This window comes from Littorina saxatilis, linkage group LG4 (assembly GCF_037325665.1).
Source record: "Littorina saxatilis isolate snail1 linkage group LG4, US_GU_Lsax_2.0, whole genome shotgun sequence".
In the NCBI taxonomy this organism is placed as follows: Eukaryota; Metazoa; Mollusca; class Gastropoda; order Littorinimorpha; family Littorinidae; genus Littorina; species Littorina saxatilis.
The window spans coordinates 53,944,737-53,958,047 of record NC_090248.1 but is presented as its reverse complement, the minus strand read 5'-3'; the positions used below and the strand labels follow the sequence as shown (position 1 = coordinate 53,958,047).

The window sequence follows — 13,311 nt, the reverse complement described above, 5'->3', positions numbered from 1 at the left end:
AGGAAAGCTATCTGCAGGAACAGCGCACACACACACACATGTGCACTCACAATGACACACACACACTGGCACATACACTGACAAACACACTGACACACACACTTACAAACAAACAAACAAACACACACACACACACACACACACACACAGTGCCAGCTGGGTTACGGACACAAACATGCATTAACGAAAGCAAGGGCCGCTATTATATATAAACACGAATGAGAACTGTTTGAGCACCGTGTACAAACACAGCATAACGGACTAGTGCTGTATATTACCAAAGCACGAACATGTCAAAGTAGATTATTAATGGCTGAAACGAAATAGATATTTGCTGCCTATTAAACTGTTTGAAAACAATGTACATTATGACATAGCTTATTTTTATTGCACTTTCTGCAAATATGGCAAAATAGAATACTGCTGGTTATTTAAGTTTTACTAAGTCGCCACCCACCAGAGAATATAATTTCAGTTTACAGTGACTGAATAGTTTTCGTGTCTTCAAATAAAACCCGCCCAAGCAGACAGCAACTGCACCTTAACGCTGACTGACAATGGGTGGCTTCCCAGGCAGCAACAGATCTGGAAATTATCTGAGGGGCAGATGCCAGTTGCCACAAGTTGTACATATGTCAACAGTCTTATGGCTACCACATGGCAACAATATGTCATGACTTACACGATCTGACCATGACCTGCGGCATATCATAGCCAGCTGGATTCTTGGTTAGTTTTATACACAGCTTATACATGTACTGGGAGAAAGACAGGTATGTCAGGAGTTGGAAATAAAGATGTCTGTTTAAACGTAATTGTCAGGGGTGGGACTCTCTTGTGATGAAAAATCCCTTTTCTCCAGGGGGGCTCGGGGGCATGCTCCCCGGAAATGTTTTTAAATGGTACATTAAAATCTGTGCAATCTGGTGCATTTTGAGACTAAAATTCAACTCGTTTGGATCAGGTAAATAAGACATTCTCCTCACTCCCCCCTCCCCCCCCAAAAAAAAACCCCTACCCAACCAAAAAAACCAAAAAACTTTCATACAACGATGGTAACATTGTAATGGTGCATACTTACTCCATTACTGGCAATAGTATGATCCAAGTGACGCCCCAATGTATTGAAGCTCAAAATGACTATTAGTTATCAGGAGTTTTTCAGTCAGCACAATTTAACTCTCAAGCCTCCAGTGTTCTGTTCTTTCTTTCTTTCTTTATTTGGTGTTTTACGTAGTTTTCAACCACGAAGGTTATATCGCGACGGGGGAAGGGGGGAGATGGGATAGAGCCACTTGTTAATTGTTTCTTGTTCACAAAAACACAAATCAAAAATTTGCTCCAGGGGCTTGCAACGTAGTACAATATATTACCTTACTGGGAGAATGCAAGTTTCCAGTACAAAAGACTTAACATTTCTTACATACTGTTTGACTAAAATCTTTACAAAAATTGACTATATTCTATACAAGAAACACTTAACAAGGGTAAAAGGAGAAACAGAATCCGTTAGTCGCCTCTTACGACATGCTGGGGAGCATCGGGTAAATTCTTTCTCGTCCCAACCAATATGGGACTCCCCCTAACCCGCGGGGGGTAGTGTTCTGTTCCATCTTCACTTTTCTCCATATCATTCAGTCAACAAGTTATAGATACTGTGATGAAATGGGACGCGGAAAAATAGATTACTCCAGCGGAATTCGTAAGTTGTGTCCGCGGAAATCCACGGATTCGCGGAAAAGTCCCACCCCTGCCTAGAGAGGTCATCTTCACCGTTCGACGATGGCCGAGAGAGGTCATCGAATCAGTAAGAAAGATCGTACAGAAAAGGGGGACTGGGCAAGTCATTGATCACTGCTACAGCCAACAGGCCATCACAGTCTGGATGTCGAAAAGCTCTGCGCTGAATATGGTAATCCCCTTGTTCAGCTTGATTTCTGTGTGGTCTTGAGTCCTGAGATTGTCAGAGGCTCAGGGCATCCACCTTCACGTCTCTGGGATTGACTGACCACTGTTGACAGCGAGGATAGGGAGAAGGGTTGGGGTACATTTAAGGTTAGTAATCGATGCCCTCTTGCTGCAGTAGCGATTATCCTTTGAAGCAGAAAATCAGGTTGATTTCGCCCCCGTGGCTCTCATGGATTTGTCAGTTGTGGAGTAAAACTTAGGGACCAGACTCAGAGGTATGATTTCTAAAACATGTTTTAACATATTTTATTTTTTATTTTGGAGGGGGTAGGGGCGAGGAAATGGACACATATTTCAATTAAATGGCAAGCCCGGCGGTAAATACACACACACACACACACCGTGACACGCACACGCAAACACACACACGCGTATATATGGACTACCGGGGGGGTTATGGGGGTTGCGCAACCCCCCCCCCCCCCCCCCAGCCTAAACATGTACCTCACTTATTTAAAACATTTTTTAATATTGTTTATTTTATGCCGTTTCATGCAATTAAGGAGCGACCATTTTGCTATCTCAGAATATGACCTACCCATCAGCTTCAGGGGGCTTCGCCCCCGGACCCCCACAAGGGGGAACATCCCCCTGGACCACCACTGGCAACCCCCCCCTCCTCTTAGCCTAGTCCGGCCCTGATATATAAAGACATGTTTTAAGTTATTAATGTCAGATTTGAAATATATTTTAAAAAAACATAATAAGGTCCCCATATCTATGTCTCCAAAAACTTCTCTAAATATATAAACGTTTCTGGGAACAATATTGTGGTTTCTATGTTTTAAAGGATGGTATACTAACTTATCCCTCCATATTTAGAACATGAGAGGTCCTACAGACTTTATCTATCTGCCCTGTCCGTCCACGCTTATCGGCTTTGTTCTTGAAATATATTAAAAAAAAACATAATGAGGTCCCCATATCCACATCCCAAAAAACTTTTCTAAATATATATATATGAATTTTCTGGGAACAAAATTGTGGTTTCTATGTTTTAAAGGATGGTAAACTAATTTATCCCTCCATGTTTAGAACATGAGAGGTCCTACAGACTTTATCTATCTGCCCTGTCCGTCCACGCTTATCGGCTTTGTTCTCGACAACCACTGGGTAGATTAAGATGAAATTTTGCACAATCGCCAGCATTCAGGTCCCATTGATTGTATTCCATTTTCAGAGTTGTGCAGTTGAAATAAAACCGTTAAAATACGTTATTTCCCAGTTTTTTTACCGACTTAGTTGCTCTGCAGAGTGTGTGTGTGTAATACTGCCTTGCTCTGCTGAGTTTGTGTGTTATACCGCTTTGATCTGCTGAGTGTGTGTGTTTGTGTTAATTACGGTCTGTCTGTCTGTATATTCTTTTGTCTGTCCGTCAGTCACTCAAGGGTAAGGGGGTGTCCTTAACCTCTCCTTTGTTGTCTCGGTCTGTCTCTCTGTCTCTGTCGCTCTTTCTGACTCCCTCCCTCTCAGCGGAGATCAAAGCCAGTGAAAAACAAGTCGCGTAAGGTGAAATAACAACATTTAGTCAAGCTGTCGAACTCACAGAATGAAACTGAACGCACTGCTTTTTTCACTAAGACCACATACTCATAGTTTCGTCAGCCCACTCAACAACGCCAGCCGAAGCAGTGACGACAAAGAGCGTGTTGCGTGACTCATATTTGAATAATTTGGGTCTGGATAACTAGATGCTGGTAACTAGAACTTTATTCCCCCCTCTGCTTCTTTACCTCTGTAAACTTGTAGAGCTAGTTATTTTTTGATAAACACCCAGCAACCAAACAAATAACGACCCAGCAACAGCCTGAATCCTCGATAGTGCAATGGGTTGAGAAGCTGTTCTGCGTCGGTACTACTTTTGCGACTGAAAAGTTCCGAACGCTCTAATGAACGAAGTATACATCTCTGGAGCAAACAATACAAACATACCGCATTTAAATTAACAACTACAGGCTTGAACACATGAATCTCCATATAAAATCCATGAGTTTGGTTGTTTTCTGAATCTAGATCTGCTGTGCACAAACGTTCATCACAAGCAAATTCCCAAGGCAAGTAACTCTCATACTTTGTCTAGCGACAAGAGTAGTTCCCCTTTCAAATTTCTTTTCACTCAGTTTCTTCGACAACAGACTGCAATCCGACGGTCAGTTTTCAACAATATTTCATTTAATAAACAGATCACACGCAACCAAATGCACACATCTCATCAATTTAAACAACATAAAGCGGTTTCATACACTATTTTCCCCAGAAAACTGAACTTCATACAGTTTTTAACGTTGGAACACGGGTGCAAAAGTTCGTCTGCTAGTCCCATTTGACGAAAGAACATTATCCTAAGCGATACCAAAACATATACAGAACACACAATATCTGCCTTTGCCGCCACAGCAGAATAACAGCATATCTGTGTACTTGATTTTAGTCCAAAATAGGAAAACTGACAAGAAGTGTTAACAGAATGGAATGATTTGCACGGAACTATACAACCGCGCATTAATCGATCGCCTGCGCAGGTTGACTGGTTGAGTGAATAGGATTCGATCAAACTTTCGCAAAAAACTCCTCTTTTCTTTGAATAACTGAAGAAAGGAGGAATAAAGAGGTTACACACCTCGTCTCAGTGATTATAAAAAATAATGCCGTCTCAGTTCGCGGTCATGAAAAAGCTCGCTAAAGATCGCATTTTTCATGATCCACTAACTTCGACCATTATTTTTAATAATCACTGAGACTCGGCATGTAACCTCTACGTATTGGCTATTTCCTATAATTTTCTTAGAGAGAGAAGAGAGAGAAGAGAAGAGAGAGAGAAGAGAAGAGAAGAGGGAGGGAGATGCAAAGGGAGTCAATAAAGAGAAAGAGAGAGAGGGGGGGAGGTGCAAAGGGAGTAGAGAGAGGGAGAGAGACAGAGAGAGAGAGAGAGAGAAGAGAGAGAGAGAGACTGAGAGAGAGAGAGAAGAGAGAGAGAGACAGAGAGAGAGAGAAGAGAGAGAGAAGAGAAGAGACAGAGAGGGAGGGAGATGCAAAGGGAGTCAATAAAGAGAGAGAGAGAGAGAGGGGGAGGTGCAAAGAGAGAGAGAGAGAGAGGATTAACAATGACAGGGAGACAGAGAATGATGACAGAACAAAAGGAAAGAGAATGGGGAGGTCCAGAGGAACAAAGAACAAGAACATCATGAACATTAGAGAAAGAAAATGGAAAGGATGGAGAAATAAAAGAGAGATGGAAACACCAAAATCAAGGAAGTACACTTTTAACGTTTTTATGACAAACACTGACAATAAAACATTTCAAATCTGATATTTTTCCACATTTTGCAAAGACATGGGCAATTCCACACAAAATGTTACCTTGGCGATGACATATTAACATACAGTCCAGTTCATACAAATACATGTTGCAAAAAAGACATGGGAAATTCCATGCAAAATGTTACCTCGGCAATGACATATTAACAGTCCAGTTCATACAAATACATGTTGCAAAAAAGACATGGGCAATTCCACGCAAAATGTTACCTTTGTTTGTTTGTTTATTTGTTGCTTAACGTCCAGCCGACTACGCAGAGCCATATCAGGACGAGGAAGGGGGGGATGAAGGGGGCCACTTGTCAAGCGATTCCTGTTTACAAATGCACTAACCCATTACTTGTGTCCCAGCAGGCTTTAGTAAAACTAAATTAATACCTACTGGAAGATTACCAGTTTCCAGTATGTTAAAATAGGCTTAACCTATCTACTGCTGGACTTACATCAGAACACTAACAGATTAAACTATACATGAATCGCGAGACAAGCGGCAAGAGAAGAGATTTTTGGAAAAAATACAGGTGAATGAGCAAGAAGGCAGAAAAAAGAAAAGAATTCATGAAGAAAAAGAGAGCATGACAGGAAAGAGGAACCAAAAATCTACCTAACAGCAAACTAGAAAGCTCCTGCGGTTCCAAAAACAGGAGGGGCCTTTAATTTCATAACCGCAGTGCCCCACTGCGGGAAAAATGTTACCTCGGCAATGACATATTAACAGTCCAGTTCATACACATACATGTTGCAAAGACATGGGCAATTCCCCGCAAAATGTTACCTCGGCAATGACATATTAACAGTCCAGTTCATACACATACATGTTGCAAAGACATGGGCAATTCCACGCAAAATGTTACATCGGCGATGACATATTAATAGTCCCGTTAATACAATAAAAACTTTCAGAAGAAAATAAATCAAACAAGGTTTCAGTGTTTCCACATTTTCAGCCGCAAAGTTAATACATGTACATTGTCTGTTGCAAAGACATGGGCCATTCCACGCAATCGCCCTGACAGTGATCAATTGAGCCAAAACTAAAACATGAGGGAATCACTTATGGCCGTCCAAATCAAAAGGTACAATAAGCCGCTGTGACTTACTGTCCCTTTTATACTGAACCATCACTAAAAAAGGCACAATAATTGGCAGTGGCTTTAACTGCACTTTTGGTCGTGGAGGGTCACATTTGTCCTCTCGAAGAATGACCAAACCCCATGTCTTCTTCACATAGGCAATCAACGTTTATGTTTCGTGATCCCCTCTTTAACTTACCAATGAATGATGAAAGCAACAGCAAAAAACACGCACAACAAGCAGCTCAGCTTTTTGGAGACTTTCACAGTCAAATGTGACATTTTCTGAGATTTTGGTAAATGTAGCCAGTCTTTTGTTGAGGGCGCTTTCTTTCTTCGGTTTCTTTCGTAACTGTCCTGCTTCATCAAGTTGCAGATTCTGGCATTACTAATGGCGAGCAGCCACGGAAAAAAACCGAAGAAAGAAAGCACTTTCAAGCGCTGAGTACTGTAAAACAAAAGGATGGCTAACTATATTGACCGAAATATCAGAAAACGGCACATATAAGACCCTCTGCTACAAAAGAGACATGAAGTGTCTATGACGTATTGTCCCTTTTACAGTGACGGTTCACCACAAATGAAACAATAAGTGCTAGCGACTCAATGTCCCTTTTGCGGTAAACGTTTCAGAGCTGTGTACTAAATTGACTTAACTAATTGCACAAAAAATAAACAAATAAACATACGTCATGCCCAAATAAATCCACGAAAACAAACAAAATATTATACAATGGCAAAACCTTGGTCATAAAACACCATATATGTCTTAAGCTCAAGAAGACTTATTGTACTCAAGACGAGATTCAACATATATATTCTTTCACTCTGTTACGTTGTTGAGAAAAGATAAAAAGCTCATTTGCAGACCTGTCCTTCACATGTTATGTATCTGCCGTGAAATGATTAAAGTAATACACAAGATATTTTCATGCCATGACATGACTTCCTTTTGAGAGTGACGAATACAACTGTTTCACATCGATTGTTCGGCTGAGTGGTAACGCACTTGCGCTCGGAAGCGAGAGGTTGCGAGTTCGACCCTGGGTCAGGGCGTTAGCAATTTTCTCCCCCCTTTCCTAACCTAGGTGGTGGGTTCAAGTGCTAGTCTCTCGGATGAGACGAAAAACCGAGGTCCCTTCGTGTACACTACATTGGGGTGTGCACGTTAAAGATCCCACGATTGACAAAAGGGTCTTTCCTGGCAAAATTGTAAAGGCATAGATAAAAATGTCCACCAAAATACCCGTGTGACTTGGAATAATAGGCCGTGAAAAGTAGGATATGCGCCGAAATGGCTGCGATCTGCTGGCCGATGTGAATGCGTGATGTATTGTGTAAAGAAATTCCATCTCACACGGCATAAATAAATCCCTGCGCCTTGAATATGTGCGCAATATAAATTGCATAAAAAAATTTTTAAAAAATCCCTGCGCTTAGAACTGTACCCACGGAATACGCGCGATATAAGCCTCATATTGATTGATTGATCAAAGACAAGAAGAAAAACACAGATAGAAACAAACTCTGTTTAGTTATTTTTCTCTCTCGTACTTATTAATTGTCTCATGGATATTAAAGTAAACCTTAAACAATGGACAAGACATTACACGCAGATTGATAGTCCTTCTTGGATAACCCATGTTTACAAAGCCATGCATTAGGAGGTGCTGAAAACGTTGAGGCAATGTCCTCTATTTTTCGAATCCAGATTTAAAAAACAGTTCAAAAACAATGAGAAAAAGTCATTTAAAAAAAACACATAAATAACAGGCGTACACCACCTAATATTAGTACCCTATTACTCCAAAATATTACCAGCGAAACTTCGTCTCCCAATTGCAAATACATGGATCATACTATTAAGCCTATCATCTGAAATTGAAGAAATTTTGTAGAAAACAGGCAGGTGAATGGACTATTAGACAGAAGTGAACACAGAAACAAATAGAAAACCTGTTGGTGCTCTGCAGGTTTAGACAAAGGGGAGACTGCTGAACGACACCCAAAGTCTCTTTCGGGTCCCACCAACCACCCCCCACAGAAAACGTCACAAATAACAAATATGACATGAAAATTATTTTAAATGTCTACGTTGTTTAAAGCCAAGTCGACTGAAGAGCCATCTCATGGCTATCTAACCTATCCTTAACTATGGACAATAAAAGACAGGACAGGACGCGACAAGACAAAACTAAACAAAACGATACAATACCCACATTTACAAAACCATAAATTAGGAGGCTCTAAAAACGTTGAGGTAATGGCCTCTATTTTTCTAATTTAAAAAAATCAGTGCAAGAACATTAAGATAAAATCTTAGACAAAAAACACAAAATAACATGTAACAGGCATACATTACCTGGTATAAGTACCCTATTATATAATTACTCTAACATATTAGCAGATCAAATTGTTTCCTAATTACAAGTACATGGATCATCACGATGGCGTCTATTATCTGAAATTTAAGAAACATAGAAAACAAGACAGGTGAATGGACCAGAAAGAGTAAGAGTAATAAACAAAATGATAACCTGTTGGTGCTCTGCAGGTTAACCTTCGAATTACCAGGCAGAAATTTATACTTTGCATTACCAACTGGGTCAAAATTACCCCATGTTTTTTAAGTAACCTTCACTTACACCCCTGGGGACCTGGTGATGTATTTAAACCATGGTCACTGCCACACATATTTGTTTATACTTTGGGGATTTATGAACATTGTTTATAATGCTTCGGCTCCACTTTTCCCAAAATGATTTCTGTATACATTGATAAATGAATGAATTATCAAATTATGAAGTCGCATAATCCCTCGCATTACCAACCGGGTGAAAATTACCCCATGGTTTTAATGAAGCAAATGTGAAAACATCCCGGATTGTGCGATTTCATAATTCGATAATTAATTCATTTTTGAATGTATACAAAATTTGTTTTGGGAACAGTTTGTCTGAAGCATAATTGATAATAAACAAAGTCCAGAAATCCCAAATATGTAAACAAATATGTGTGGCAGTGACCACGGTTTAAATACATAACTGGGTCCGCACGGGATGTTTTCACATTTGCTTCATTGAAAGCATGGGGTAATTTCGACCCGGTTGGTAATGCGTGGGATTGTGCAATTTCATAATTCGATAATTAATAAAATTTTCAATGTATACAATATTCGTTTTGGGAAAAGTTGCGCTGAAGCAATATAAACACAGTCGAGAAATCCCAAATGTATAAACACATATGTGTGACAGTGACCACGGTTTGAATACAAGCATGGGGTAATTTTGACCCGGTTGGTAATGTGAAGGTTAAAACAGAGGGGAGACTACACAACACCCCAGGGGTGTCGTTTCGATCGGCCCTTTGGCAATTATTTTTTACTGGGGCCGAAACTTTGATGTCCTTATCGACCAAATGTCCGAAGAGTATTCGTCTGAATCGGCCAGGGTTTGTCCGTTTTTATATTGGCCAAGCTTTGATTGCTAAAACTGCTGCCGATACAGTCTACTTTGTCAACTGACGAGGGATTATTTTCTTCGCGAAAACTAACAACGTAACATCAATGTTTTGAAGGGAAGTCACTGACAAAAATTATATCTGCCAGAGTTGTTTTCGGTTTGGATTTCAACATCAATAATGTCGTAACCAAAATAGAAAAATAACTAAATTGATAAATGTCCAGCGTTTGGTACCCTTCGCCAAGGTAGGTGATTCAGGACAAAATAACAGCAACACTGCGAATGTGGACAGTGTTCGTGTTGATGGTACACTGTAGAAGCATTGTCGAGTTGATCGAAGCAGACGACAGTCACTGCGCATCGAACATCGTTTTCTGTTATTTCATTTTCGATATTTTGATTTCCGTTATTCCAGAAATGTTCAGAATAATGGAGACAGAAAGTAGCAGAAAGTGGTTAGTTTCTCGCTTTTCCTGACAATACTGGAGTGCTGGAGGGTGTTTTTAGAGTTTCAATCATTATTTCAGGAAACGGAACTGGAATTAGGAATATGTACACGCATTATACATTATACGCATTGTACACATCTGCAGTCAGCAGATTTTCGCCTATGTTTGTCACTGTCGATCATAATGATGAACTACCTGGAGTTGTGAGACAAGATGTCAGGAGACAATGTTTTTGCCTATGTTTGTCACTGTCGGACAGTGCAAAACTGCAATGACAAACTGGTTGCCCTTATTACCGTTGTCTCATCAAGTGCTGTAGCTTTGATCGCACATTCAAAGTTGTTTTATTTTTAAGATGGTCATTTTGATTGATTGAAATTTGAATTTGTTTTCCAGATGGGTAGGTGCCTTTTTGTAAGAGATGTCCAAAACAAGCTTTCAAAACTTGTATTTCGGCACTAGACCAGCCAGTCTTTGTTAGCTTTGTCCCTTTGTCCTTAGAATCAGATAAATGGCGGCCAATCTTTCTTTTTTTAGGACGACATGTTTTCATCTCTTCTCTGTTTAGCTTTGTCTCACTGTACTCAGAATCAGAGTCATGGTTGGCAAGCTTCCTTTTTCTAGGACGTGTTTTGCTCTCCTCATGAGAAAGCTTTTGGCTTGTTTCCTCAGATTCAGAGTCTGAGAGTAAGACACGGCTGGCAAGCTTCCTTTTTCTAGGACCTGTTTTGCTTTGGCTTGTTTCCTCAGATTCAGAGTCTGAGAGTAAGACACGGCTGGCAAGCTTCCTTTTTCTAGGACCTGTTTTGCTTTGGCTTGTTTCCTCAGATTCAGAGTCTGAGAGTAAGACACGGCTGGCAAGCTTCCTTTTTCTAGGACCTGTTTTGCTTTGGCTTGTTTCCTCAGATTCAGAGTCTGAGAGTAAGACACGGCTGGCAAGCTTCCTTTTTATACGAGTACCTGTTTTGTTCCCCTCGTGAGATGACTTTTGGCCTTTTTTCTTAGAATCAGAAGAAGCAGTGCATGTTCTTGCAAACACAACGGATACAGCTTCTTTATCTTCATCATTTCCACCCATTTCATCCTCTTTGTCTCTCGGAAACTCATCCAAAGTGATATCCTCAAGCCGTTTGCCCACAAACTTTGCTGCATTGCCCGAGTCTATTGCCATCAACAGACGTGACACTTTAGCTATTTCTATAGTGGAATTGTGTAAACGATAGAAATCTTTGTGAATGTTCAGATCATGCCCCATGTGGTTTGAAAGCCACTCCAATTCTCCAGGGTTCAGGTCAAACAACTGGGACACAGTTGCATTGTACTTCCTCAGTTTTGTTGAAGTCATAAGCTCTGGGTGGGTCAAGGATGCCTCTTGTGAAATCAAATTCATAGCTTGCCAGCTGTCCAGATGACCAGAGGCAGATCTACTTGCAAAGCAAAACGGATTGGTCGAAGGGATGCCCACCGTTTCTCTATGTGCATTCAAAACCTCAATCCCTTTTTTGACGTCATCTGTGATCAGCATTGGGACTTTCCGGCTTTTTTCCCCAGGAATTTGAACAAGATCGACTCTTTTCAGCAACATTTTTTCCATGGGCTGCAGGGTTTCCAGAACTTCTTGATTTGTCTGATTTTTCCAGTCTGGCCTTGTTTCGTACGTTTTCAGTAGCAATTTGGAAACTGCCCCGCCTCTCCTTTTGTTGAAGACAGTCATTCTGGTCATCGTCAGTTGTGCAAGTTTCCGCCAAGTGGAAAACGAGGGTGTGACTTGAAGACTATCAATAGCAAGTCTCATCTCCTTCATTTGATGCTCTCTCAGTGTACGTAGATCTTCAGTCACTTGGAGGAGTTGGATGGATTGGTCTTTCCTTCGCTTCAGTGTGATGTTAGCAATTGTAGCAACGCTATCTGTCCACTCAGCTTCTAGCAACTTTCCAAATGTTTCTGCATCTTTCAATCCATCAAGGTCGTCATTTCGAAGACAAAATCCCTGTTTTACTCCAACCAATTTTCTCAAGAGATGGCCCAGCCTCAAAGCTAGTGATGGTAGTTTGAACTCTCTTCTTCCATCATCTGTGATGTTCAAGCCACAGACGCCATCGGTCGCCTCAACACAAGCGTCAAACTTTTTGCCACATAGCACATCATTGTAGCTGAGAGAAGAGTTGGAAAGACTCTCTCTACATTTCACCAAGAGACGAGAAAGTTGTCTCAGTCTCTGTGCTATGTCATTTTTTCTTATCGGTCCATATTTCCTCAACAAGGTTTCCCCAAAGAGCACCAGAAGGTCATCTTTTCTCACAACTCCAGGTAGTTCATCATTATGCATTGCATTGATCAAGGTGTGCATCTCATCTGACATGGACAGGCCACAACAATCAGGAAGACATGCAGACGAAAGAAAAAATTTTGATTGCTGGACAACATTTGAATCATTAACTTGATTAAGAAGCCTTTTGGACTTGTCAACAATGTCAACATCCAAATTTTCTTCTGCAGTAGTCATTTCACAATTCTTTGTGTGTTTCCACAATTCATCCACAACATAAAATCCATAGCAGTGAATACAGGGAAGGTATTCTGATACTTTCCGTGCCTTGGAGGGTCTCTTTACAACTACAATGTCATTCTTGTTTTCATTCAAAGATTTGACATTGTGAACAAAGTTGCCTAAACACTTCAATCTTTTCAAACCCTTTTGGTACTCGCTTGGATTAGTGTCTTCCACAGCCAGAATTCGAGCCACAAACAGTTCGGTACTGTGTTGTGTCTTTAGATGCCTTGCCTGCTTGAGTTGTGGTTTCTGACAATAGTAGCAGAACTGATGCTTGTTTAGGACAATCGCTCCATTCTTCGATACAGCCTTTGTTACTGAAAAAGACAAATAGCAGAACATTTATTTAAGTGGGGTTGATTACAAGGGTGAACAAGTAGTTGATACCCCCGCAGTAGACATACCTTTAACTAGAGCTATTTTCTTGCCACCAAAAACGGATTGAGATTTTAAGACCCAAATATTATCTGGCTTTTACTTATTAGACC

The 13,311-nt window shown here is 40.6% G+C and overlaps 1 protein-coding gene across 4 annotated transcripts in view; it reads right to left on the bottom strand.

Annotated features, from left to right (window-relative positions):
• The window catches only part of LOC138965081 (uncharacterized), a 97,960-nt gene extending 85,047 nt beyond the window's left edge, over nucleotides 1-12,913 (bottom strand). For 2 of the 4 annotated variants that reach the window (XM_070337206.1, XM_070337207.1), the window contains exon 1: nucleotides 5,497-12,913. In XM_070337206.1, the coding sequence (XP_070193307.1) occupies nucleotides 10,562-12,775 (2,214 nt within the window). In that variant the 5' untranslated portion in view covers nucleotides 12,776-12,913 and the 3' untranslated portion in view covers nucleotides 5,497-10,561. Of the gene's footprint in view, nucleotides 1-5,249 lie in introns of those variants that run through there. The other 2 variants (XM_070337205.1, XM_070337208.1) reach the window with 2 other exon arrangements.
• Nucleotides 12,914-13,311: the final 398 nt, after the last annotated feature.